Consider the following 26,730-nt stretch of genomic DNA (forward strand, 5'->3'; position numbering starts at 1 on the left):
CCCTGTGCAGGTGAGACCCAAGCTCAGCCTTGGTCCTGAAGAGGAAAGCGCAGAGCAAGCGAGGATGCGCGGTGTCCGTCGTTCTCCGTGTAAACTCGGAGGAGCCGCCTTCGCGGTAGGCGAGGAAGTGGGAGGAGCCCAGAAGGCACCCAGCTGCAGGAATTCCAGTCTCCTCGATGGCGGCGCGGGGGTGCGTACCGTCGTGGCTGCCGCTGCTCCAGCTGCTGCTGGCTGCGGGCGCGGGGGGCGCGCAGTGGAGCGGGAAGGGCACCAGCCAACGCCTGCAGAGCATCTTCCTGGGCCGCTGCGCCGAGTACTGCTCGCTGGTGAGCCCTGAGCTGCGGTGAGCACGGCAGGGGGAGTGGGAAAGAGGGTGAAGGGCGTCGAGTTGGCAAACAGCGTCTCCCAGGGGTCGTGGCTGGGGCATTAGCGGGCCTTGCCCAGATACATGTGAGGGAGAAGGGTAAGGGTTATAAAGGGCCGGGGCCAGTGTGGAGGGTGGGGGTCTGGAGGTGAGGGAGCAAGGGTGGGGGCTACTGTGAGGGGTGCACTGTTGTGGGGGTGTCCGCCCAGGGTGACGGCTGGGTAAAGGCCAGTTTGGAGTGTTAGGGACAGATGCGGACGGTGAACATGAGGTTAAGAGAACAATTCTATAAAATGGGCTCCCTGTGCTGACCCCTACATGCTCTTTTTTTCCAAGAAGCAATTTACCTGCAGTCCTGCCTGGCCTCAGTGCACAAGATATGTCACATTACTGAGCAAACTACCTTTTTCCTGCAGGAGAAATGGAGGCCCGAGGTAATGTTGATAGGAGGAACCCAAGTCACTCTGAAGGAGGAGACTTGTGACTAGATCTTGAAACTCTGGGAGCTAAGGATAGTTCCTCCTGACCTAAAATCTGTAAGAATGTGCGGTTGAGAACTGGTCAGCATGGGCCAAGGTGACCTAGAGTTGCCATGACAGTGAGGACTTCTCCCCTTGTCTTATGAGCCTGGGGCAAGGCTATATTCCTTAGTTCAGAGAGCCACCGCAGCGGCTGATTTTAAATCCATTGTTTGAGCTGGGGCGGTTTGCTTTATTTTTTGTAGCTCTGGTTCTGTTGTCAATATGTGAGCAAATGGCCTATAAAATCTTGGGAGAAAGGCAAATCTTTTGCAGCACATCATGGTGTAGATATATATATATTTTTTGACTTGTATTTTTGCACAGGGACAAGAACTGCACAGCCATCTGGGAAGCCTTTAAAGTGGTGCTGGACAAGGACCCTTGTTCTGTGCTCCCCTCGGACTATGACCTTTTCATTAACCTCTCCAGGCACTCCATTCCCAGAGACAAGGTAACCACCTCTGTCTCAGATAAATCCTCACTCTTTCTCTGTGGAGATAGACAATGGTCAGGTACGGGATCAGCTGGCCCCAGCATCCTGTGGTATTATGGAAAAATCAAGCAGCAAACTCTCAGCCCATGCGCTGAGCTCACTGGTGGCAAGGCAGCTTCATCCTAGTCACGAGCAGAAGGAACTTTCCGAAGTCAACAAGTCAGTGCTGACCTCAGGAAGTTGCCACACCCTTTACACTAGGCCTCCTCATCTGCCCAGCTCTGAATAACCTCCATCCTAACTGGCCCAGGGGCCTGAACCTTGAGTAATTCAGGAGACCCATCTCTCCTAATATGTCTCAATATTGTATTTATTCAGTACCAGCTTCTTTAAGAAAACTACCTGTCTATATTTTGTCTGCAGGCTAAGGTCTAATAAAATGAAAATAAATGAGAAAGTCCACATAAAATGCCGCTTAGCACAGTACCTCAAATATGAAGAAAATTGTATACCATTTTTATTTCTCTGACATAAACATATATATATATATATATATATATATATATGAAATAAACACACACACATATATATATGTATATATATATACATATATATATATGTAAATGTTTGTTTGGTACTGGGGACTGAACCTGGGGTGCTTAACCACTGAGCATATCCCCAGCCCTTTTTTTTTTTTCTTTTTAAATTCTGAAAGAGTATTGTTAAGCTTCTTAGGACCTCCTCAAGTTGCTGAGGCTGGCTTTGAACTTGTGATCTTCCTCCCTCAGCCTCCCAAGTCACTGGGATTATAGGTGGGCACCACGCCTCTTGACATAATCATTCTTAACTTGATTTTTTCATTGTGTATGATTTGAAAAGGCAGGTAAAGGGAACTATGAAGTTCAAAGAGCTGATAGACTGAAAACATGATTTTACATTTTTGTTGTATTTTGAATGTTGCTGCCTCCTTATCAGTAAAAAGGGGAAGCATGATTTTTGTTTTCCTGTTTCAGATTTGGTGGGCTCACTGATGAACCTGGAAATGATTTCTTGGGCTCCTTCTGTGTGCCAGACTTTATGCTAATGGTTAAGGGTGCAACAGAGATAATCAACCTTCACCTGGGAGTCCTTTCAGTCTGGATATAGCGTGATTGGACTACTGAGTGTCAGATGAGCCAACGAGTGGGGGATATTGTCATTTATATTGTGTTGCATGAAAACACTATCGATAGTAGGAACGGTAGGGTGTACTATAAGACTACTGTGTTTTGAGGCACTTTTTTAGACTATGAAGTACGTTCTGTGATGGCACACCATCCTGATCACAGCTGGGGAAGATGAGAAAGGACTCATGCTCCCCATCTTCCAGATGCAGAAACTGAGACAGGGAGTTTACACATGATGACACATCTAGTCAAGACCTTGGTCAAGATCACACATTTAGTGCATGACAGAAGCAGCATCCCATCCCGTCTCTTGGTCTTTTTTAATGCTTTTTACTACATGTACGTACATTTTGTACATGGGAAAATATTTCATTATCTTTTGCAGGATAACCTTGGAATAAAGGGAGTGGGAAGGATAGCACTCTTCAAATGCATAAAAAGAGACTCAAGGAAAAATGTAGTCATCTGCAGCAAGTTAGATTTGAATGAGAAATGTGTTTCCTGCTTGTCTCGATGACATTGTGCCTGAGTCATCTGTTTTGATTATTTTTGGTGTTTGTTTTTCTTCAGTCCCTGTTCTGGGAAAATAACCACCTCCTTGTTACTAGCTACTCAGAGAACACCCGTCGCTTTACGTCCCTGAGTGATGTTCTATATGGCCGGGTTGCAGATTTCTTGAGTTGGTGTCGACAGAAAAATGGGTCTGGTAAGACTGCTGTGCACATGACAAGAGAAGCAGGAGCTCCTGCTTACTGTGCATTTGCCATCCACATCAAATGCTTTCGTATGCCTTCATCCCATTTATCTCACCAATCCTCTGAGGCAGGTGGTGACAATAATAATTAATAGTAATAATAATAGAAAACACTCTTTTTTTTTTACTAGGTATGAGTCTAAGCACTTTACACATATCAATTAATTTAATCTCTGCAGTAGTCCCATGAGATCCCTGTTTTGACATGAGAGTACTGAAGCACAGCATGATTGAGAAATATGCTTCGGGGCGGCAGGCTAACAAGCTGCTGTCACTCAGTCTGACTGACAGCTTGTGCGCCCAACCCAGCTCCATGCTGCCTTCTTATCTTCATTGCTAGAACACAAAACTGAAGCTTGGGCTGGTAAATGACTTGTGCACCTGGTGCAGAATGTGGGCTAAATGTGGGGCTGGCAAATATTTTAAACAGATTCTTCCCTGATATGATCTTTGAAATGAAATGTGTTTTTTGCTTTTCTCTTAGGGCTGGATTACCAGTCCTGTCCTACATCAGAAGATTGTGAGAACAACCCTGTGGATTCCTTTTGGAAAAGGGCATCCATTCAGGTAAATCTGGGATGGATGACTCAGGACTTCAGCAAGTATGGGACCTGTGAACACAGAACAGAGGGGCTCAGAGACGGGGACCGCAGGTCATTACTAACTTTTATAAGCCTCAATTGCTACTTGACAGCATCCTGATTCATTCTGCTCCATAAAGTTGAGAGGGTTTTAGGAGATAAATATTTAATGCAGTGTCTGATCAGAGAAAGCATTAAGTAAATGTTAACTGTAAGTGAGGATATTACATAGCCATTATTATTTCTATTATATCACGGTTGCTATTAGTGTTTCAAATCAATTTCTCTTTTATTGTCATGTCAGATGGGGAGGATAACCCCTCTTTTATGGAAGATCTTGGTACAAGGACTAGATGGAGTGGTTAGAAATGTTCAACAACTAATATTAATGGGAGAGGAGATGATAAGAGTCTGCAGATAAATTGGAGATGAAGAAATAGGCCCCCAGCTAAGCTAGCTGTGTTGGTCAGAGAATATCGTCACCAGGGTTGATGATAGCTTTCAGTAGCTATAAAATGCCAATGATTATAGTTCATATTCTTTGTCACCAGGCTTAGAATAAAGGTTAGAAATAAAGAGGGTTAAGTCCTTAGCTCAGTGCCTGGCAAAGAGCTGCCAACTATCAAATGTAAGTTATATTGATCAGGAGGCAGGCAGAAATCAGGCTACTTCCACCCACCCACCCCCGCCTCCCTTTCAGGGGTATCATATCTCTTTGGGTCCCATCTTCTATTCTGGATCTCCAGATGTCCACTGGGTCCATTGCTATTCAGGGTGAAGGGCTTTTGGCCAAGTCCTCCACCACAGCGGCAGTCAGGAACTAAGCAAAGACTCCCTCCATCAAAGGACACTGTGGACCCTGTGCTCTCCAGCCTGCTCCAGTGAGAAAACACTGTTTCTTCCTCCTTCCCAGGGGTTCTATCTTGAGTGCTAACTCCAGTCAGCTGGCAGGGCCTGCCAGAGCCCCAAAGTTGAGGATTGGGAGGCTATAAATGTGTCTACACCTGAAAGTGGGGTCACCACAGTGATTCAGGGAAGATGTCAGCATTACACGTAAAGGAATCGTATTCTACCTGAGTGATCTGCCAGACTTCAGAGTGTGTGCTGCAGACCACCTTCTCACACTCCCCCAGTTCTGTCATGGGAAACCAGTAACAGTGCTCACCATTTTCGAGCCCTTAGAATATGCTGGGTAATTGAAACATGAAAAGATGTTGTCTAAAAAAGTGATGAGGAGAGGACTTGAACCTGAGGTAATAAATACTCAATAAATATTAAGTCATTGATATTATCACTCTTATTTTTGCAATGCTAAGGATTCAAACCTATAGCCTTGTGCATGCTAGTTAAACTCTCTATTATTGAGCTACATCCCCAGCCCAAACATTAAGTTATTATTTTAAAATTTTTCATCTTTACAACAATCTCATGAGGTAGATATTTTTACAGATGGGTAAAATGAGGTGCATAGAGTTGGAGAAACTTTGCTAGAGTGCCAGAGGTGATGTACAGGATCAGAAACCAGGCAGTCCAGCAGCAAAGACCAAAATTTCAACCACCAGATTATATGGCCTCACTGTATCTGTATGTATTTTAAAATTAACTCTTTATTGTCAATATAATAGCTGCTTATGACAGAGAATGACAAATTACAGAAAATGTAAATGAGAAGTGTTCCTGCTCCTATTACCTAGAGGCAACCTCCACAACACAGTGGTCATCAGACCTTGACATTTGAGGACTTAATTTTGCCTGTTAGCACCACTTGAAAGCAACCCAAGACATGTGTGACATGGAGTGTCCTGTTGTCATGGCACAGCTGGTATGGGGGTCGTTTCCCTTAGAGCATAAACCCAGGCTTGTTTATCTCAGTGACACATAATTCTTCCTCACTTGTGTTTATTCTAGCACAAACATTTTTGGGAAATTACATGCTCCCAGGGTTTTCTGAACTGGAGATTAGGAGTTTTCTGTGGCCTGTTTCTCCCTTCGGAATTACCAGACTTCTGATTATTTATTTTATTTTATTTTTTTTTTTTTTGAAAGAGAATTTTTTAATATTTATTTTTCAGTTTTCGGCGGACACAACATCTTTGTTTGTATGTGGTGCTGAGGATCGAACCCGGGTCGCACGCATGCCAGGCGAGCGTGCTACCACTTGAGCCACATCCCCAGCCCTGATTATTTATTTTAAATGTGGTGAAGCTCATGCCCTGTTTACCTAATCTTGCATTTTTCTTTGGATGTAAACCCTTTCTCTGCTATTGCAAATACATTGTAGACATTTACTAAGGGCTGGTTAGTATTTCAGATATGAGTATCACGGTTTACATACTATTCTTTTGTGGTTGGGTGTTTTAAATTGGCTCCTCATATTTTATGATTACAAACCATGCTGCACTGCACATCTTTGTGCCTAGTGCTTCTGGTGGTCCTTTGTGTTGTTTGCCAAATATTTCTGGCTTGTTTTCTGCACCTGTGGTTTGCACTCCCCTGCTTCTTGGGATTATTTTCCCGTGATTTATATTGGCCAATGAGATGTGAATGACTGTGACCTGTATGATGTTGGGAGAAGCCTTTAGAATGGGTGGTGATGGTCACCTGTGATCCCAATGACAGGGGGTGTTTTGGGAGCTGAGACAGGAGGATCACAAGTTTGAGGCCATCCAGGGCAATTAAGAACCTGGCTCAAATAAATAAAATAAAATAAAAAGAGCTGGGATAGGGCTGGGATGTAGCTCAGTGGCAAAGCATCTGCCTTGCATTCGCAAAGCCCTGGGTTGGACCCTCAGTTCCAAAAAAGACAAAAAAAAAAAAAAGAACCCCACCCCCCAAGAAAATAAGATTAAAAAAAAAGAGATGGGATATAGTTCAGTACTTTCCTAACATAGGGTAGGCTCTGGGTTCAATCCCTAGTATGCCCCCGACAGACACCAGGAAAAAAAAAAAAAGTGTGGTCTATGGTTTGCCACCTTCCTTTCTTCCCTCTGGCCAATCAGAGATTTTGCAGATATGGAGACTTCCTCAGCCAAGCTCCCAGAGAACACAATAAGCAAAACTCCTTGGGCCTGTGATAAACTTGTGGAATGAACATAAAATAAGTTTTCTTGTGGCTTTAGCCAGCGGGACTTTAATGCTGTCTGTTATGGCAACACAAGCCAGTGTATTCCAGCTGGTACTGATGCTGTGTATTTCATATAATTTTTGTGTATTTTGTATCATCTTCTTATAGTAGAGCTCCAGTTAGGGAATTACTGAATCTATGACTTTTTGACATTTGAAAGCAATTTGCTTCCCCAAATAAACCAGTGATGAGATTTGCCAATGTTAATGATTGTCAATTTTTTTTAAAAGAAAGTTTATTTCATAGCAAAAAAAAAAAAAAATGACATGTCTTACTTTGCTCAAAATCATATTGTTGCTGTTTTTTTCTTGCAGTATTCGAGAGACAGTTCTGGGGTGATCTATGTCATGCTGAATGGTTCTGAGCCCACAGGAGCCTATCCTGTCAAAGGGTAAGAACTACAGCACCAACAAGTACAGCACAGAATGCCAAAATGTTAGCTGTTTGGAGGTAAAGAAAATGGTCCTAGTCTCCAGTCTAGTGCATGCTCCTGCAAATTCAGGTAAAGCAAACAGCTGAATGGCCTGGTGATAGAATCTTGTCTATATAGTTAAGCCATTAATAGCTGATGAATGCATGAATAAGTAACCTAAAAATAAAAGCTGAAAAATAAAGCTACTTAAATGTTAAAGTATAGATCAACTAACAACTGAAATAGAAAAATATGTTATTGCCTTAGGACTTTAAGAAATGTCCTCCAGGGCTGGGAATGAAGCTCAATAGTAGAGCCATGGCCTAGCACAAGCAAGGCCCTGGGATTCATCCCAGCAGTGCAAAAGGAAAGGAGGAAGAAAGGAAGAAGGAGGGAGGGAGAGAAGGAGGAAGGAAAGAAATGTTTTCCCTGTCTCTCAGTTTTTTTGCAGATTTTGAAATTCCATACTTCCAGAAGGATAAGATCACACGAATCGAGATCTGGGTCATGCATGAGATTGGGGGAACCAATGTGTAAGTCATGGTGCTACTGAGGGTGGCAGCTGTGCAGACACGCTTGTCTCGGATGTGACATGATCAGGTCCATTTACTTTTTCAGTTTTGGAGAAATGCCAGTCTTCTTTATTTCTAGCATGGTCAATACAGAAAGACAGAGGCTTGACTCCTCGAAATGCTACTAGCCAGTCCTGAGTCCCCAGAGAAATCCTCCTTTATCCAGTAGACTTATGGTGTTCCTTCCTGAATGACTTGGGCAGCTTTGGATAGCCGAATTCCTTATGCATTTGTGAGGGTCAAAGCCAATTTCTCCTTCTGGTCATTTAAGCCCCAAAGCCCTTACTGGTTTTCAGCACCAAACCAGGGACTCTGAAGGCTTTTTTCTCAGGGAGAAAACAACTCCACAATTGAATCCCAAATAACTGGGAAGGGAAGTTTTATGGTGCATATTGTTTTGGGAATCTACTTGAGTTTATATACAGATGCAAGCTTGAACTCGTATTTCTCACCAATGAAGGGCACTCCTGGCACAAAATAATATAAAAACAGTTAAACCCATTAGGTTTAGACACTTGCCTGTGAAGCTACAGCCCATTTAAAGCTAAGCAGCCATGATGGAGCTTCAGAAGCAAGCTGGGGCCTGGTTCTTCAGAGCTTTGATGGTACCTGGAGGAGAGTGTTGCCAGACTCAGGAGTAGGTGTGCCACTGGATGTGTGTTCCAAGAGAATCTCAGTAAATACCTGTTTTCATCCCATCTAAGACTCACCATAAATTGGGTGTTATTTTTCCCTATCTCTTGGGCAACAGATTGCAAAAAATTTGAGACTACTTATGACATAAATTATGCCATATGTCTCTTAGGAAGTATATTACAATAAATTTGCTAACTACATATTACTTAAGTTTTACCAAGATCTGCATTTCCCTCCCAAAAGACAAATTCCACTCATTGTTTCCTGAAAAACATTATTATTTTCCTTGTTTTCATAAGAAGTTGCTTCTTGTCTAGAAATTATGCTTGCTTGTGGTTTCAGTGTCTCCGTTAAGAGGAAGCTTGTCCTTTGAATTTACCTTTAGAGAGATTAGGAAACTGCAGTTCAGTGTCATGTCAGCTCATCATTTCTATTTCAGGAGATGTTCCAGAAAGGTCAGGATATATGGTTGGACATCTGAGTCACCAGGTAGAGTTGTAGGTCACGAGCTAAGAAAGGGAGTCTTGAACTGTTCAGAATTTAAGGAAAACACATGAAGATTATAGTTAATAAAATTGTATTGTATTAGGGATTTTTGTTAAATAAATAGATTTTAACTATTTTTTGTCACAAAAAAGTAGCTATTTGAAATGTTAGATATACTAATCTGTTTCAGTATGGTGATAATTCCTCTCTCTCTCTCTCTCTCTCTCTCTCTCTCTCTCTCTCTCTATATATATATATATATATATATATATATATATATATATATAATCAAAATGTCACATTGTAATCCTCAAATATACACAATAAAATTTATTTTAAAACAAACAAGCAAAAACCCATATAGGCAGACCTACAAATGACATGATTAATACCTGATTGCATTTGGCATGGCTTTGGCAGTCTTTATTCAAAGGAACTGTAGAGTGACCCTTGACTCTTCTTTGAGTCCAGGCACCCTGAAGTCTCCATGTCACTGCTTACTGAAAAATCCTGATAGCAAGTCTCGCCCAGAGAAGGGCATTGTCCTGACTTTGGCAAAGTTCTGGAGGCCCTTTGCCCTCTTCATTCCATAGTGGCTGGAATTCCACACTGTGGCAACTTGTGCAGGAAGTTGCAACAGGAGGTTGCTCATTTCCTCCCTGCACTCTGCCTCTCTACTGATGTCATGGTGGGAGGCCGTTTAACCTCCCGTTCCTCACAACCCAGGCAGGGCTCTGCCTGCAATACGAACACCAGGCCTAAAAACCACATGGCAGGGTCGTGTCTGCCACTGAGGCCTTTATAAACCACCCCTGCTTCATTGAGACCATCAGGAGGGAAGACTCCCCACTGGTGAGGGAGTGGAAAAGCACTCCTGCTGCACTCTGCTGGGTGTGACCTGCCAGTGCCTGTGGGGAGCTGTGAAACAGATGCAAACCCTTGCTGCCGGAAAACCTGATTTTACACATTTACACTGAGGAAACAAATGAGGAAGAATGTATACGAAAAGGAAGTTCCAACAAGGTTTATTATAGCATAAAAGGCATAAAAGGAATCAGCGTAGGTCTTCCAAAGAGGGAACTCAGTATATGAGTTACAGTCTGTAAGGGAGACCATGCAAGGGTGAAACACATCGGTACATGTCTGTATAAGGGACACACACACACACACACACAGACATGAGCTAAAGCAGAACACAAAACATCATGGACAGCAGAGTGTCCTTGCTATGTTTGAAAAACCTTGTGGAAATAAATGTATCTTAGAAGTCCATAACTATGATCCAAGACCCAATTGGACGCTTGAAACTGCATATTGTACCAAATCCTATATGTACTGTTTTTTTCTGTACAAGCGTACCTATGATAAGGTATGATTTTAAAATTTGTCACAATAAGAGATTAACAACAGTAACTAATAATAGAATGACAAAAATATACTATAATAAAATGATATAAATGTGTCTCACTGTGCTTTACTCATGTCTACAAGATGAGATAAAAGGGAGTGAATGACAAGGCATTCGCCACTCCGTGTGGCTGTAACTTTTGCAGTGTGAGGTGTGACAGCAAAACTAACATCTATTTCTTTTCCCTTCTTCACAATTTCATGGGTGGAAAGGAGGGTCACTCCTACATAGTTCTGAGCACTATCCACGTAGGACTTTTTTTCTTTGCTTATTACGTTGAGAACTTTCACCTTTTCCCTTGAAGGAAGCACTTCCCAGCTTCTCTCTGGTGTATTCAAAGACCCAGTGCTGGGTCTTCCCAGCATCTTCTGCCGGGTGCTTTCCCATATTCCCTCTGAGAGAAAAATATCTGAGAGCACACAGTCAAAAGAAATTTTATTTACGTTAGGAACCACTTCTTCTTCCTCCTCCTATATTTATTTATTTTAAAATACATGTTCTTATGTTTTAGGGAATCCTGTGGAGAGGGCAGTGTGAAAATCCTGGAGGAGAGACTGCAGGCCATGGGCTTCCGGTCCAGCTGCGTTGACGACTACCTGTAGGTGGTCCTGTGTGTGAGCCGTGCACTCTCAAAGGGGGGGTGGGCTGTGGAAAGGGTTCCAGGCATCACCTCTAAAGGCCACTGGATTGTCTTCTGGGTTGCTTCTGGATGCAGGGGTGGGGAGCACCTTCTGGCCAGGGTTTTGTCTGAGTCCTTCCCGCTTCTCAGAGTCCATTTGGATGATGGTTAAAGAATATTCAGAGAAGAACTTTATCCTTTGCCCATATCTGGTTTCCTTCTCACCTTGTTTACTGTGTGGTGAGGAACTGAAAAAGGATTGTGTGTTTGGATCCCTGGGGGTTCTTGTCCACAATTGGTGCTAAGGCCTGAGTTGGTTAGAGATGTTTACAGACAGGTACTTCACCAGAGACCAGTGGAGAAAAATAGCAGCTTCTATTTGTTGAGTAATTATGGACCAGACTCTTTATGTCATACTCAGGTGTCCCTTCCCGCTTCTTGGACATTGAGAGAAGCTCAGCTGAAGCCCTGGGGTGGTTGTAAGCCCCGCTCTCCTGGACTCAGATCCCCATCTCCATTGCTGTCTGCCTCAGCCTCTAAGGGAGCAGACACGCTGGCTCTTTGGGTCTGGAGTCCAACATTGTTAGGACTTGGTGGCTTTCTTGAACATTTATTAGTGTTTCCGTGTGGAAACTGTCATTGACTAGGGCTCCGAGGGGGTCCCCCAGAAGAGAGACCAGGACCTCAGCTTGACCCTGGCAAGTTCTTTTTTTTTTTTTTGTGGTACCCGGAATTGAACCCAAGGGCACTTAACCACTGCACCAATCCTCAGCCCTTTTTATTCTGAGCCAGGGTACTGTTAAGTTGCTTAGGGACATGCTAAGTTGCTGAGGCTGTCTTTGAACTTGTGATCCTCCTACATCAGCCTCCTGAGTTGCTGTGGTTACAGTCATGTGCCACCACACCTGGTCCTGGCAGGTTCTTGATGTACAGGGCAGAAAGAATTTCAGGATGCATCAGAAAGAGGCACAAACAGAGATTTACTCAGGAAATCAAGGAGTGCACACTTAAAGGGACAGGGTGAGGGCTAACTTGAGAGTGAGTTGTGCTTTTGGGATCTCAGGCTCTTCTTCTAAAGGATATTTTGTAAATGGCAAATGTGAGAAACATGCGGGGGTGACATTAGCTTGATGGACTGGATTCTTTGCATCACAGAGCACAGGGCAGGCCATGGTGGTCTGGTTCTTTTTAGGATCTCTAGGTTAACATTATTTAGCTCATAGATAATGCATGAAATGTACCCATATCATGAGTTTAATAATAAGTTTACTAATAATATCTCTAAGCTTCATTTAATTAGTCTAAAAAAGTGCATTGTAGAAACTGTCAAGGTACGAAAGTACTAAGTAACTGGGCTCACAATGCTCTAGTATTTATGGGCCTTTCAAAAATTCAGGAGAAATTTGCCTGCAGAGCACAGGTGAGGATGTTTGAAGCCTTTGAGTTTAAAGTTATAGTTTCTTTTCCCTTCCTTGTTAGTCTCCTTTCTAGTTTTCCTTATTTCTTCCATCCTGCCTCAAAATGACATCAGAAGTCTTCTTGTCTACTACCCATGATCATCCTGCCACCTCTGCCTTCCCCAAAGCTCCACAGGCTGCATATTGCTTCCCGCAGAGCAAAGCTCCTGGAAGTGAGGGCCACTGGTTCCCCTTAAAGCTGTTCTGTTACCTGTATCATTTCATCTATATTAGCATTAGTATTGCTAATGTTTCCAGGAAACTCCAAGGTCGGGCGCCATTTTATCACCCCCTTTTAAAAAACAAAATAAAGCAAATACCCTTTTCTGGAAATATAACCTGCATACAGGAAAAAGCACAAACGTGGTATACAGTTGGATAAATGTTCACAAGTTCATCATACAACCAGCACTGTGAACAAGAAGTAGGACCTAACCAGCATCCATCCAAAGTTCGCCCCCGCCTCCATTTTGGCTACTACCCTCTGCTTCCGTAGATCTGTTTCCCACATTTGTAATGCCACCCGTTAGTTTTGTCTATCTTTAAACTTTTGTAAATATTCTCTTTTGATAGATGAAATAAGTGGCCCAATGTCAACACTTAGGGACAGAACTGTGTATGGCCTGGAAGTGGATTCTTTCCCTCCTGCTACCATGCTCTTCTTTCTGAATCAAAGCCCTAGATTTTAATCCAAATGCGTTGACATGCTCTTGTGGTCCCAGCACATGGGAGGCTGAGTCAGGATGGTTGCTTGAGCCCATTAGTTGGAGACCAGCTGGACCATACAGTGAGACCCTGTCTCAAAACAAAGCAACAACAACAACAACAACAAATAAATAATTGCATAGAGTAGACTTTAATGAAAAGTAGGTAAATCCAAGGAAGGATTGCTTAGCTTAGCATGCCCTTGAGTGACAACATAGCTTTCCTGTTCTTCTGAATCCTCTTCAGTCATCCTGCCCCTGAGATCCCATCTTGGCTTCCCTCTGATCTGATGCCCTGTGCACTGGCACCTGCTCCTGTCTCCAGGGCTGCTTTCTGTTTCCTCCTGCTCTGGAACTTCACATCTTCTCCCTCCACTGTGTACAGCAAATGAGCTTTCTCCATGGAAAGCCAAACACCAGTTCTTACCCATTATTTGAAGTCAATCTTCTTCCCAAAGCAGAGTTTTTTTTCCAAACACTAAGTACTGGGCTCTAAGTATGTGCATGTAGACAGGGTTACAAGCTCAGGCTCTGGAGTCAGCCAGCAAGGTTCAAGTTCAGCTCTCTGATTCACTACTGTGAGAACTTGGGCAAATCATTGTCATCAGCTTTCTCTAGTGTAAATTGGAGATGAAAATTGTCCCAACTCCATTTGCTTGTTACAGGATTAAGTGACACTATCTATATAAAACACACAATCAATTTTCTGGATACATTGTAAGTGCTCAGTAAATGCTAGCTAATGTTTCAAAAAGGAATAGTTTGTATTTTTTTGAGGGCAAAGACTTTGTTATCTCCAGGTCTTCTCAGGCATATCATAAATGTTTGAAGGATGGAAGTTATATAGATAATTCCTTAAATCTTATTTTCTTTCTGTAGACCAGTGAAGCTCTTAAAGTGCGTGGACCACAGTACTCACTCTGATTGTGCCTTAAATTCGTGAGTAAAAGACTAAACTCAAATTGCCTTTCTTTCTCAGATAACCTCTCCTTAGTATTATAGAACATGGGTGAATTGCAGCATGGTCTTAACCCACCCTAATCTGTGTGGCTGCAAGGTGAGGTCTATTCTTCTGCACCACATCTCACCTCCTCTGTCTCTCTGGGCTTCCAGGCGGGTGCAGGTTTGATAGACATTTGCCAACCTGAGCCAAACTCCTCCCAGGAACTTCAAGCAGAGGTGGCTCTATGTCATCCTCTGCTGTGGCAGCACTTGCTTCTGCAGAAATTCTATTAGTGAGGAGGCAGGGGAACCTTTTAACATTTATTTCTTAATCTTAATTTAACATTTTATTAAATTGAGACAAAATTCAAAATTATGAAAGGGTTGAGAAAGTCTCTTGGTTGCCCTATCCCAAGGTGCAGAAGAATAAACCTCCCTGCTTCTAGAGTCTTGTGTGTCCTTTTAGAGTATCATGTGCTCATAACAACACACACACACACAGTTCTTTTATACCAGTCATAATAAATTATAATATTCATAAGATTCTGGACCTTTTTTTTCACTTGACAGTATATCCAGGAGCTGTTTCTACATTTTTTTTTTTTTTTTTTTGGTACTGCGGATTGAACTCAGGGGCATTCAACCACTGAGCCACATCCCCAGCCCTATTTCATGTTTTAGAGACAGGGTCTCACTGAGTTGCTTAGCGCCTCCTAGTTACTGAGGCTGGTTTTGAACTTGCAATTCTCCTTTCTTTGCCTCCCAAACTGTTGAGGTTATAAGCGTGCGCCACTGCGCCAGCCATGTTTCCACATGCTTTTCAAAAGAAATTTTATTTTATATATTTGAAACTTGCCACATGATGTTATGGGAAATATATAGATAGAAAAATGGAGACTACAGTGAAGCTGATTAATGTGCCTGTCATCTCACATGGTTACTTTTTTGTGACAAGAGTAACTGAAATCTGCCTCACAAAAATCTCTGATATGAAGCAGTTTTAATACTCACGAATGTCCTTTCCCGACACCTGCCGTGGCACCGGCTGTTTCATTCTTTCTTTCTTCATGTTGGCTCACTGCAGTCTTTTTTTGTTCCATTCAGTAACAAATATTTAATGCCTCCTGTGTGTCATGGTGCAAAGCAGTGTTGTCCCTAGAGACACTAAAGTACACTTAGGGAGAAGATGATGAACAGCACATAAATAAATTAAGTCAGTCTAAGTGCTAGTGCTGCTCAGGATATGAACGTGCTCAGAAATGGAGGCACTAGTTCCACAGTGAGGATCAGGGAAGAACCTTTCAGAGAGAAGGAAGAGCAGAAACCAACACCCTCAGGCTAAGGACCAGGCCACACAAGAGAGAACCCAGGGGATGGAGTCTTGTGAATGACACGCCCAGGCCCTGGGTTCAAGCAGCTCCTATCTGAGGAAGCTGTGGGGGACAGTAGGTTTCCAGCATTGTTTATACTAGTCCAAATATGGAAACAACCTGAATGTCCACTGATAGATAAAGAAAATATTCATGTATAATATATATGTTTTTCCATTGTGTACATGTATATAAATGTATGTGTGTATATTTACATTTTATAAATTCAATGGAACATTATCCAGCCTTGAAAAAAGGAGATTGTGGGGTTGAGGATGTAGTTCAGGTGGCAAAGGATTCTCTCTCATGATGAGGTCCTGGGTTCAATCCCCAGTGCCACATGTGCACACCCACACATGGAGATGTCACCATTTGCCGTAGCACAGAGGAACATTATGCCAAGTGAAATAAGCCAAATGCAGAAAGAAAACTATTGCATGATCTCATCTATATGTGCAGTATAATTTGAAAAGAAGGAATGGAGATGGAGCTGAGTTGAACTCAGCACACACGAGCCCTGGGTTCAATCCCAGGTACCTCAAAACAAAGCAAAACAAAAAACCCTCAAATACCCAGAGGAGATTTCCACATTTTTGATGAAGCTGCCTCAATCTTTTCACAGTTCCTCATTAATGTTACCATGTACAAGTGTGATTTTTTTAACCTCGTTGCCCATGGGTGGACAGTTAGATTGTTTTCAGTTGTTACCCCTCGTCAACTGTGAATAAGAGGAAGTGCTCTTGGCCCATCTCATCCCACAAGTGCTCAAGGCACAGGCCTGTGCTCACGTTAGCAGACGCAGATGTAAGCTTACTCATTGGCTTCTTTCTGATTTGAACTTATTTTTATTCATTTGACTTTGTTTTTTGTACAAAAAGCAGTCATGCTGTACGCGTTGTCCTGCTGGAGATTTCGTCACTTAACAGTGCCAGGGCCTCCTCCTTTCAGTGGGTTCAGACCGATCTTTCAGTGGCTGCAGAATATTCTGCAGGATGGCCCTGCTTCCAGTCATTTAATCCTTCCCCAGCCATAGGCTGGCTTAGTTGTAGGTCACTGTCACAGTTGTTGTGTTATTATAAATAGTGCTGAGAAATCATCCTTGTTCATAGGCTGGTGTGGAAGTATTTGTGGAGGGCAATGATATGGTTTGGATAGGAGGTGTCCCCCAAAAGCTTATGTGTGACATGAAACAATGCTAGAGTGTTCAGAGGTGACGTGATTAGATTGTGAGAACTCTACCCTAATCAGTCCATCCTAGTTTGAATGGACTGACTGGGGGGTAGCTGACTGCAGGCAGGTGGTTGTGGGTGGCTGGAGGAGTTGGGTCACTGGGGCCTGCCCTGGAAGCAGACATCTGCCCTGTAGCCCCTTCCTCCCTCCTGTTCTCTGCTTCCTGACCCCACTATGAGCTGGCCCAAGCTGCTTTGGGCCTTTCCTCCTTGAAGTGCTGCCTCACCCTGGGCCCAGAGCAGAGGAGCTGGCCGTCTGTGGACTGAGACCTCTGAAACGGTGAATGCCAAATAAGCTTTTCCTCCTTTAAGTTGTTCTTGCCATGTGCTTAGGTCACAGTGACAAGAACGCTGACAAAAACAGACAGATTATACCAGTGTTGGAGCTGGTGGCTCAATGGATGTGTGTGCAGCATTTTACATTTTGACCTTTGGGGCCAAGTTTTGCTGTTCCAGAGAGGCTGCACACTTTGACTGATAGTATGTGGTGTGGCGTTCTGTCCCACTCTATCACCAGCCCTGGCTGTTGTCTCTGTCTGCATCCAAATCTGTACCTATAGCTATGTGTAATTCTAGGCAGTGTGGTGGGTAAAATATGGGGCTTTATTGTTGTTGCTTGGTTCTGGTACCCAAAGTCTCTTCCCCTCCCTTCCTGTCTGGTAACATCACTCCTGTCCTTGAGGACCCAACTCCAAATGCTCCCTCCCCTGCAAGGCTTTCCTGATTCTCCCCAGGGCTCTGCACACAGTGCGATTATAGTGCTTCCCTCTTCCCAGCTGTGTCACTCTGCCCGCAACAGCACCGAACATAGAGCAGAAAGAGGCTGGAGAAACTATCAATCCTGCAGTTACCGAGAAAGAAGCAAACATCTGTCTTCTTCAAGTGACTCCAATTGGGGTCATTTGACAAAACCCAAACCATCCATTTTCTCTTTGTGTGTCTTAAAAGCTGCACATAGCAAGTGCTCCATAAAAACCTGGAGGACTCATTTTCCACCTGCAAGGGGAAGAGCTGTCGTCGGGGCTGGACAACAGCTGTGGGCCAGGCATTGATCCGTGTGCACCACGTGGAATATCTTGCTCATACATGTAACCAGTCCATTAGGGAGAAGGAAAGAGAGTGTACATTCACCATCCCCACATCTTTCTTCTTCCCTCCTTTGTTTAGTAACAAAATCCTTGAGTCTTGGCTGGTCTCATGGCCACCAAGGCTAATGAGTGTACATCCAGCCTCCTTCCAGCTGTGGCTGAGAGTAATGTGCAACCTCTGCCCAAGTCTCTTGAAGTCTCTTAGTCTCTCTCTCACATTCCCTTCCCCTCTCCCACTGGCTGGCATGTGGTCCCAGGAGATCTGGGTGTGAGCCATCTTCAACTGGGGAGGGCAGAACCTACAACAGGAGAACGGGGTGTCTCTGTACCATGGAGTCCTGTATCAGCCCTGCTCAGATGCCGACAGAGAAATAAGCTGTGCTGTTGGGTGTTTTGACAAGTGCCAAGCCTGTATCTGAACCGATGTGCTCATTAACTTCTAGCTCAGAGAAGTTGATGGAAGGCTCACTCAGGTCCACCCAGCTAGAAGGGGCACAGCCGGAGTCTGAAGGAGCCTGTGAGGGTATGAGAATTCACCTTGGCAGATGTTGTGCTCTTTGGACTGAAAGCTGGGACAGCAGGCCCATCCCCTCTGGCGGGTGTGCTAGCGGCTGACCTCTCAGGGTTCCGAGAGGGACTTCAGTTCTCTCCTCCTGGGAATTTAGCATACGGGATTTTGAGTTATAAGTCGTGGGAGGGAAGACTAGTTTATACACGTGGGCCTTCCCTGTTCTCACCTGGCTTTCCAGATTCTTCCTATGTTTTCTCAAACACATCACTCACTGTCTCTCACGGGGAATTTCCATTTCAAGCTAGTTTTGAGCCACTTCCCTAACGACCTCATGAACTGTCCTGCCCACAAAGCCGTGAAGAAATCACCCTCCTGGCAATGTAAGAGCTCTGCAGCTGGAGTCAGAGACCCGAACTTGGCCCTTTTCTTATCTTTGAAGTGTCCAGGAACTTACCTCAGTATTTACGTTGATCTCAGTATTTAAGTTGATAGCCTCTACTGTACTTCTCTGGTTCCTCAAGATCCCACATAGAATCTATGTTTCTCATATTTTTTTTTATCGTCTTTCAACTGACTGATTTATGGAGCCGTATTTCCTGTCTCCCACTATTATTAGCTTGGAGAGGGTGGGAACTTGAACCTGTTTTGTTCACTGACGGATGTATCTGGAGAACGAAGAACAGAGCTTGCAACCTGGCAGACACTAGGAATGAGTGAGTGACTAACTGAATAAATGAACGTCTGTGTCTGGTAGAGGCCCGGATTGGAGGTGAACAATATTCAAGGGTGCTGAGCCGTCCAAAGAGATGACAAGTGTCCAAGGGCCTCAGAGAGTGTCTGTGGCAGCAGATACAGATTTTGTGTGCAAGAAAAAGAAACCATCTCTGCCTAGTTCAGTGGAAAACAGGGGAATAAGGTTATTTCAAGGATTTAAGGGGATGGACTTTCTAAAGGCCCTGGCACCTCGGGAAGGGTCGCATTGTTTCTTAGGGCTGTACAGTTTTGCTCCAGTCTCTGTAACCCCGTGTACCTGTACAGATACAGGTCATGTGAAAATCCTTGAAATACCTGTTGCACCTCTATCATTGTTCCTGGAACAGGCAAAGGACACCACCTGTGGGGCCCCTGCTGCAGGGAGCTCAGTGAAGGAGGAAGCTCTTCTGGCCTTTCCTGGGGAATTCCTAAGCACTTGGGAATAGGCAGGCTTCCCCGGAGTTCCCCTTTCATGCCAACGAGACTCCTGGAAGGTGGGCAGCGTGAGCCCCATCCGTGATGCTAAGGTTCAGGGAGATGAAGGGATCACAGTCACTCAGGACCAGCTAGACCCAAGTGACACCAGGGTCGCTGTGCTCGAAGTCCCCTTCTCTCTACCACACCACACTGCTGCAAGCCTCTGGGTGCACACACGGCAGGCAGGGGAGGGGACAGGAGTTCTTGACCTGTTCTTTCGCCTCTGTTTGGGCATTTCTTTCAGTGTTTGTTGGCAGATCTCTTTCTAACAGTTCTGCCCATTTTCTTCAAATGTGAAGAATGAAACCGTCTTTCGCTCTTTGCCAAGTTTTCTCCACTTTGGTTGCCTTAGCAGGAATCTTGCAAATTTCTTTTTTTGAACATTTTAGCAATTGTAGATAGTTTATGAAACAGGAATCACAAGTAGCAAATGGACAAGATTATTTAATCACTCTAATAATAGTGTAATAAAAAATAACAAGGTATAATTTCTACCTCAACTTCTTTGACATATCTTAAGAAAAAATGGCAAAAAACTTTTTAAAAACATGTTATTTAATGCCTGAGAGCACCACAAATTACTGGAGTGCTCTGGGAAAACAATTTGACAATATGCGACCAGAATTCCGGAAATCCTCATGATCTCTGACCTATGTCAGACTTTTGGGTTGTTTTAGGTACCCTCTTCTAAAGAAAGGAGTGGATGAATCAAGATGCAAGTAAAAATGTGGTAAGTTTAGGAACAATTTGTCTTTGCTACTTATTTGCAAAACTTTAGAGAATTTGACACAGAAGAATAGCTGTTGGATTAGCCATGTGATCTTGATATATGTGTGACTACTAAGTCATTGATTTTAGACTTGAAATTTGTAGTTAAAAGTTATGAGACAGTTTTACTATTTTTTTTAACCATTATTGGAATATTTAGAAGAAGTAAGATTAACTTTTATACATTTATTAGGCTTACTAGAATCAAATATTTGAGAAGACTTTGCTTTTACAAAACATTTAAAATACTTAAAAAGAAAATGTGATATTTAAAAACTTAAAATATTTTAATATAAAATAACTTGAGTTAAAAATATCCAAGGTAATTAACAAAATGTGAAGTGCCCTTAAAACCTGTCAGAGCTCAGTAGGTTTTTAAATAGAATGACACTATTCGAAAATTATATAGAAGAGTATATGAGAAAACCAGCCTTTGAGATTTATAAATTTCATAGCAAGAATTAAGTTTCAAAACCAAAGTAACTGCAAATAGCTCTCCCCCCAAGTACAGCCTCACATCAACAAGAATAGCTTGTTAAACTAAAATTTGGCAAACTCATGCACAGAACATGAACACAGACATATAAAGCAAAGGAAAACAAAACTATTTTTTCTGTGGATAATAATCATAGAAGAGGTCTGAAAAGGCGAATCCATGCTGCTATTAGTAGTTAACTTTCTAACTCTGGTCACCTTTGGGAAGAGAGTGGGAATTGGAAAAAATTGACAGGAGCGTCTCATTATTACTGTGTTTAGTAATACTGTTCTAGTAAGTACTGTATTAGTAATTTATTTTCTAAAAAATAAAAATAAATGTATCCTCCTACTGATTATTAATTATTTGAAAGCAAAGATTACCAAGTACGGACATGACCTGAATCGGAAGTTCAGAAGTGCAATTACAGAAACTGTCCAGCAGGAGGAGCCCTTTACAACGTTGTGGGTGATATTTCCTCAGTAAAAAGAGGGTCAGGAATTTCCGCCCCCCTACAAGACTGGGTCTCTCTGAGTTAGGAATTTTAGAGGATCCAGCCACTAGTCCAGAGTCATAAAACACATTTAAGAATGAACATTATGTGTTTCATAATTTAAGCAATTACCTTTTGACTGGTTTCAAATAATTCAGGAATTTGTTTTAAAATAACCTAGAGGTCAGACTCTTATTTGTTATGAACAGGGTCTATATTTTGACCGGTCCCTCTCAATGCCTATATGTCAGGATGGGTTTTTCTTCATCGGTTAAACTCTGGTGATGTAATGTCTATTAGTAAAGAACTTTGCAAATAGTGGGGTACATCCACACCACGTGAATTCACACACAAAGGAAAATGAATTGAGTTCATGTGCACAGTATGGAAGGGTGTCCACCCTATGGCATTAGGGTGTGTGTGTGTGTGTGTGTGTTTCATATTCCTGGAAGGACAACCCAAATTATCAAGGGCAATTTTCTCTGTAAAGTGGGAATAAAACGACTAAAGAAACTTTTACTTTCCATTTCATAACTTTCTGTACTGTCTAAAATTTTCTACAGAATTCGTGAGTATTTTTGAAAGCAGATGTCAAAACACAAAGACTGACTATTTCTTTTTCAATTTTCAGGGCAGCAGCATCTACTCAAAGAGAAGTCTCATCTCTTGATACAGAGCAAAGTGCCAGCTTTATCATTCCTCTCTTGGTGGCTTTAGCCTCAGGTTCTCAAATGTAACTGGAGACCCGACTGTGCTGTCCTAAGAGCCCCAGGCCCCGCACCTGCCCTTTTGTAGTTTCTGTCCCTGTTCTGCCTATGCTGAGCAATACCATCATCTGGACACTTCCTTCTAGGAAAGTCTACCAGCCTGAGATGGCATTTCAAGGACACTTATGCTCAGTATTCCAAAAGCAATAATTAATCAAGTCCTATTTAGCAGGCTAAATCTGCTACATTGGAATTAGAGCAAGTTATAATTTTGTTATTTTTATAATGGTACAAAACATTGAGACCTGAGCTGTTGTATAATCATATAGAATTAAACATATTTAGAAAATTCCAATAGAATTATATTTTATATTTTATGTGTTCCTATACTTCCAGCAGTGCATGTGTGTTGACAGCTTGAGACGTATGTATACTATGTAAACGTACACATCAACGTCTGATTTGCAAAGATTCATGTATGAAGATGTTTATTTAATGATTACTTATGTTAAAATAACAATCCCAAAGATCCAGTAATGTTCACATTTTTATTCAGCTGCTTAGGTCTGCTTATAGAAAGCATCATGTGCTATGGGAGGGAATATCATCGAACAAGTAAAAGTGTGTTCACCAACCCAACTGCCCTTGCCCCAGTGAACACATAGATTAACTGCTGTACATCTCCGCTGTGGGATACTGCTCAGCAACAAAGAGAAACAAGCTGCTGATGTGTGCAATGATGTGGACGAAACTCAAAGGATCATGCTAAGGGAAAGAAGCCAGACCCACAGGCTACATGCTGAATGAGTCTATTTGTATATATTCCAGAATGGGCAAAGCTCTAGGAAGGGAGAGTGGATAGGTGTTGCCAGGGGTAGGGGCAGTGGCTCAGGGCTGGGGAGGGACTGACTAAAGGGGGCAGCGCGAAGCGCGAAGTGAACACCCAGCTGTTGTGTCTCGACTGCAGTGGTTTGTTACATGAATCTTTGTATTTCTCGAAACTTTTGGAGCTGCACATCAAAAAAGAGTCCATCTCACTGTATGTAATTTTTTTTTTTTTCGAGAGAGAACTTTTTAATATTTATTTTTTAGTTTTCGGCGGACACAACATCTTTGTTTCTATGTGGTGCTGAGGATCGAACCTGGGCCACACTCATGCCCCGCGAGCGCGCTACCGCTTGAGCCACATCCCCAGCCTTCACTGTATATAAATTAAGAATGTCTCCAAAGGACATTTAATCACATAGGGAAATGTGAACAGTGAGGGCAAGAGTAGGATGTGAGACTTTATCATATGACCCACTTACCTAAAATATAATACAACTTTAACAGATTATGTCATGAGTATGTCTATATGAGCTACACATACTGTGAATGAATGGAAGGAAAGGAAAGAAATCAAAAGGCCGAGGAGAGAGAAGACGTCTCTCTGATAGTGGTCTTATAAGTGACTCTATTTTTACTTTTGGCTTTTTGCATTTTCCAATTTTTTTCCAATAAAAATTCATTACCTGTATAGACAGAAAGAGAAACACACACACATACCCCAAGTATGTGTAGAAATTTGACCCAACGCATTTTCAGAGGAGACAACCAGCCCGATGCTTGCCACAGGTGTCTGCTCCCTGTTTGAAACAGATGGGTGTCACACATGTCCTCTCCCTGATTCTGATGCGCTGGGGGCAGCAGGGGACAGGGGCATTTGTTGCCCTCCTGGAGGGCCCTCTGGGCCCCTGTGGAGAATGGGAGAGCTGCCCAGGCAGCTGGCCATGGTAGTGCCTCTCCCAACCCCACCCTGCAGGGGGTCACAGTGTGGACCTGCCCTCCCAACCCCACCCTCCTCCATTCCAGTTAGACTCTCCAGCAGGGCCACTCCTTCACTTTTGTAGATGCTTGAGCAAACATTCATCATAAAACTGGGATGCTGTATGGTTCGATGCTCATTGTACAGAGCACATATTTACAATTCAGCCTTGTGACTACATGGAGCTCGGTGATTGTCCTGGGCAGGCCTGGTCTCTCTCTCTGCAAACGATACAACAGCTTTCTAACTAGTGTCCTTGACCATCCATCCCCCTCCTGATTACGCCTCATCTCTTGCCAACACTGCTCCCTTCAGGGGCCAACGCACAGAACCCGCCCATCCCCTGTGCCCAAGGCAGGGGATAGCCTTCTTTAGCAGGAAAGGCCGTGGTGCTAGGCCATTGCCAACAGTGGTCTGAATATGGTTTGTCTTCCTGGACTCATGCAGGCATTTAATCCTCAAAGTCTTAGATTAATATGTCAAGAGGGTGGAAACTCCATCTGATATTGTATTTAGAGGTGGGACCTTTGGGAAATGATTAAAGTAGATTAGATCAGCTGGGTGGAGCCCCCATAATTGAATCCTGGTGGCTGTTTAAGGAGAGGAAGAGACAACACAGACACAAGAATGATACCTACACAGTCCCATTATGACAGGATGTACACCAGCTGGGTCCTCGCTGGAGTCTGCCCCCTGTTGTTTGGAGCCTGAGCTTCAAAGACTGTGAGCCAAAATAGATCTCTCTCTCTCTCTCTCTCTTTTTTTTTTTATTAAATAGCCTGCCTCAGTTGTTTTTGTTACAGTAATACAAAAACAGACTACTGTACCACCAGTTGCCTCTACCCTCATCAATATCATAATGACTGCAGCTGCCATTATCTGGTTATGTGACATGCCTTCCACCTTTCATGCCCAGCATGCTCCCAGGCACTGAGTGGAACAGAGATTTTTTCCTTCTACACCAGGACACTCTGGAGCCAGTATGGTAGGACACAGCCTGGACATGGACAGGGCAGGAGATGGGAACCAGGTCAAGCTCAGGAGGTGAAGGAAACCCTGGGGAAGTGAGAATAGAGAGGAATCAAGACCTGGCCCATGTAGACTGTTTGTCTGGTGCAGCCCCCAGTGTGTTCTCTGAATTTGGTGTCACTTCTTAGAGGATCCATGCCACCTGGGCACCATCCAGCCAAGCTGCACAGCCATAACCCGGGTGTACCCTCCTCTCTCCTCCATGACTGCTCTGCCACCCACTTAGCAGATGTAAAGCCCGACCTTAGGCATCACCTCCTTAGTGCAGCCTTCTGTCACTCCCCCTGGGGGGGCCTTGGCTTTCTGCTCCCCTTGTCCTGGTCTGTCCCCAGGACTTGTCCCCCATGGTCCATCTCCATGGTCTCTCGTTGTTTGGGTCCTGGCCTGCACTCACCTGTGGCTTATTTGGGCACTGGTCCGTCTTCGGAGCCCTGGCTTAGCCAGGCCTGGATGGAGTGGACCCTGCACACAGTTGGAACACGAGACTGGGCTGTGAGTGAATCGAGCTTTGGGAAGAAAACGGAGCAGGTCAGGAATGGTCCATGAAAAGATTAAAATAACGATGCCTTTGTCTGTGTTTACGCCGAATTTCAATAAAACTCTTGAAGAAAGTGGTGTCACTGTGTGTGCCAGGGAAGCAGAGGGACGGTGGTGCCGAGGAGCTCACAACGCTCCCCAGGCTGATCCCATGGAGGCCCAGCCAAGGGCTGTCTCAGGCAGCCTTGGGGACGCAGTGTCCTCTGCCTTCCCGTTGCCTGGGTTACATGGCGACTTACAGTCACCCGCAGCACACTGACCTGCGACTTAATTAGGCGCTGCAATTTGGAGTTACATGGAAAAGAAAATGCTCTTTCTTTCTTTCTCTCTCTCTCTCTTTTTAAATTGTTGAACTCAATCCTTTATTTAATTTATTTATTTAATGTGGTGCTGAGGATTAAACCCAGTGCCTCACAGGTGCTAGGCAAGCCCTCTGCCACTGAGCCCCAGCCCCAGCCCTTTTCTTTTTTATTTTATTTTTATTTTTTTTTCTATAGCTTTATTGAGATAAAATTGAAGTACAATAAAATGCACATATTTGAAGCATGCAATTTGGTGGATTTTGACACATATGCAACCAATACAATGAATACAAAAAGCATTTCCATTCCTTTTAAAAATTTGAATCATGCAGACTGTGTTTCCTGGATGACTTGTTATTTAGTTATTCTAGCCCTTTTATGAGTTTGCGATTTCAGACATACCACTGCTCCTCCTCTGCTGTTGCCCCTTCCAGCTGGACTCCCTCAAGGCTGCAGTGGTCCCAAGTTAGGGTCCTGTCCATGCTCTTGCTCCAGATGATGAATGGCTCCTCATGTCACCAAGTGAAACCTATTTATGTATTATTTATTTGGCAGTGCTGGGGATCAAACCCAGGGCTTCGTGCATGGTTGGCAAGCTCTCTACCCCTGAGCCACAGCCCTCACTCAAAGTCATGTGTTTAAATCTAGTGTTCAAGACCTTTCCCTTTGCCCCCAAGCCACCTTCCCAGTCCTATGCCCAGGGGACCCCTCCATGCTCTCTAGGTGTCCTCTTTCAGTTTCCTGTTTTCAACATGAGCCTCATGTCCACCTCCTCTTTGCTCACCTCCTCCTTGAAGCCTTGCTTTGTTCTAGTTTTCTAGATGTTTCTCTTGAGGACAGTGACCTGACCATTTGTTTTTGGATCTGTCACAGTGCTTTTCCCTGACCAGCCACAACCCCCATGAGCATTTGATGAATGAAGAAGTCATTACTGACTTTCATTTAAAATTAAATGACTTAGGTGCCCTTCAAAAAATGAATGGAAAAAGGGAATGTGATATTCATACA

The 26,730-nt window shown here is 43.5% G+C and overlaps 1 protein-coding gene and 1 long non-coding RNA gene across 10 annotated transcripts; one reads left to right on the forward strand and one right to left on the reverse strand.

Moving 5' to 3' along the window:
* Positions 1-157: 157 nt before the first annotated feature.
* Bst1 (bone marrow stromal cell antigen 1) lies at positions 158-22,399 on the forward strand. Of its 9 annotated transcripts, none has more exons than XM_027939279.3 (13): positions 158-326; positions 701-798; positions 1,210-1,336; positions 3,055-3,190; positions 3,723-3,805; positions 7,258-7,334; positions 7,796-7,888; positions 10,969-11,055; positions 14,117-14,176; positions 18,310-18,389; positions 18,994-19,090; positions 20,267-20,337; positions 21,975-22,064. In XM_027939279.3, the coding sequence occupies exons 1-12, from the start codon at positions 177-179 to the stop codon at positions 20,328-20,330; spliced, it is 1,152 nt and encodes a 383-aa protein (XP_027795080.2). In that variant the 5' UTR covers positions 158-176; the 3' UTR covers positions 20,331-20,337; positions 21,975-22,064. The 9 variants fall into 9 exon arrangements, with proteins under 9 accessions (XP_027795080.2, XP_027795088.2, XP_027795106.2 ...); XM_027939287.3 differs by having other exon boundaries at positions 704-798; XM_027939305.3 differs by lacking the exon at positions 18,994-19,090 and having other exon boundaries at positions 159-326.
* A 1,492-nt stretch (positions 22,400-23,891) lies between these two features.
* On the reverse strand, positions 23,892-26,316 carry LOC139706491 (uncharacterized). The gene is made up of 3 exons (XR_011708115.1): positions 26,125-26,316; positions 25,278-25,389; positions 23,892-24,910 (listed from the first exon to the last, which is right to left on the reverse strand). It is a non-coding gene; the product is annotated as an uncharacterized lncRNA (long non-coding RNA).
* Between the last annotated feature and the right edge of the window lie 414 nt (positions 26,317-26,730).

The sequence above is a fragment of the Marmota flaviventris genome, chromosome 7, assembly GCF_047511675.1.
Source record: "Marmota flaviventris isolate mMarFla1 chromosome 7, mMarFla1.hap1, whole genome shotgun sequence".
Classification (NCBI taxonomy): Eukaryota; Metazoa; Chordata; class Mammalia; order Rodentia; family Sciuridae; genus Marmota; species Marmota flaviventris.

Bases quoted from the DNA above. Each gene is read 5' to 3' on its own strand.
- Bst1 (XM_027939279.3), top strand. From the start codon at position 177: ATGGCGGCGCGGGGGTGCGTACCGTCGTGGCTGCCGCTGCTCCAGCTG. The intron at 327-700 runs GTGAGCCCTGAG...TTTTTTTCCAAG, and splicing joins GCGCCGAGTACTGCTCGCTG to AAGCAATTTACCTGCAGTCC. The intron at 14,177-18,309 runs GTGAGTAAAAGA...ATTAACTTCTAG, and splicing joins TCTGATTGTGCCTTAAATTC to CTCAGAGAAGTTGATGGAAG.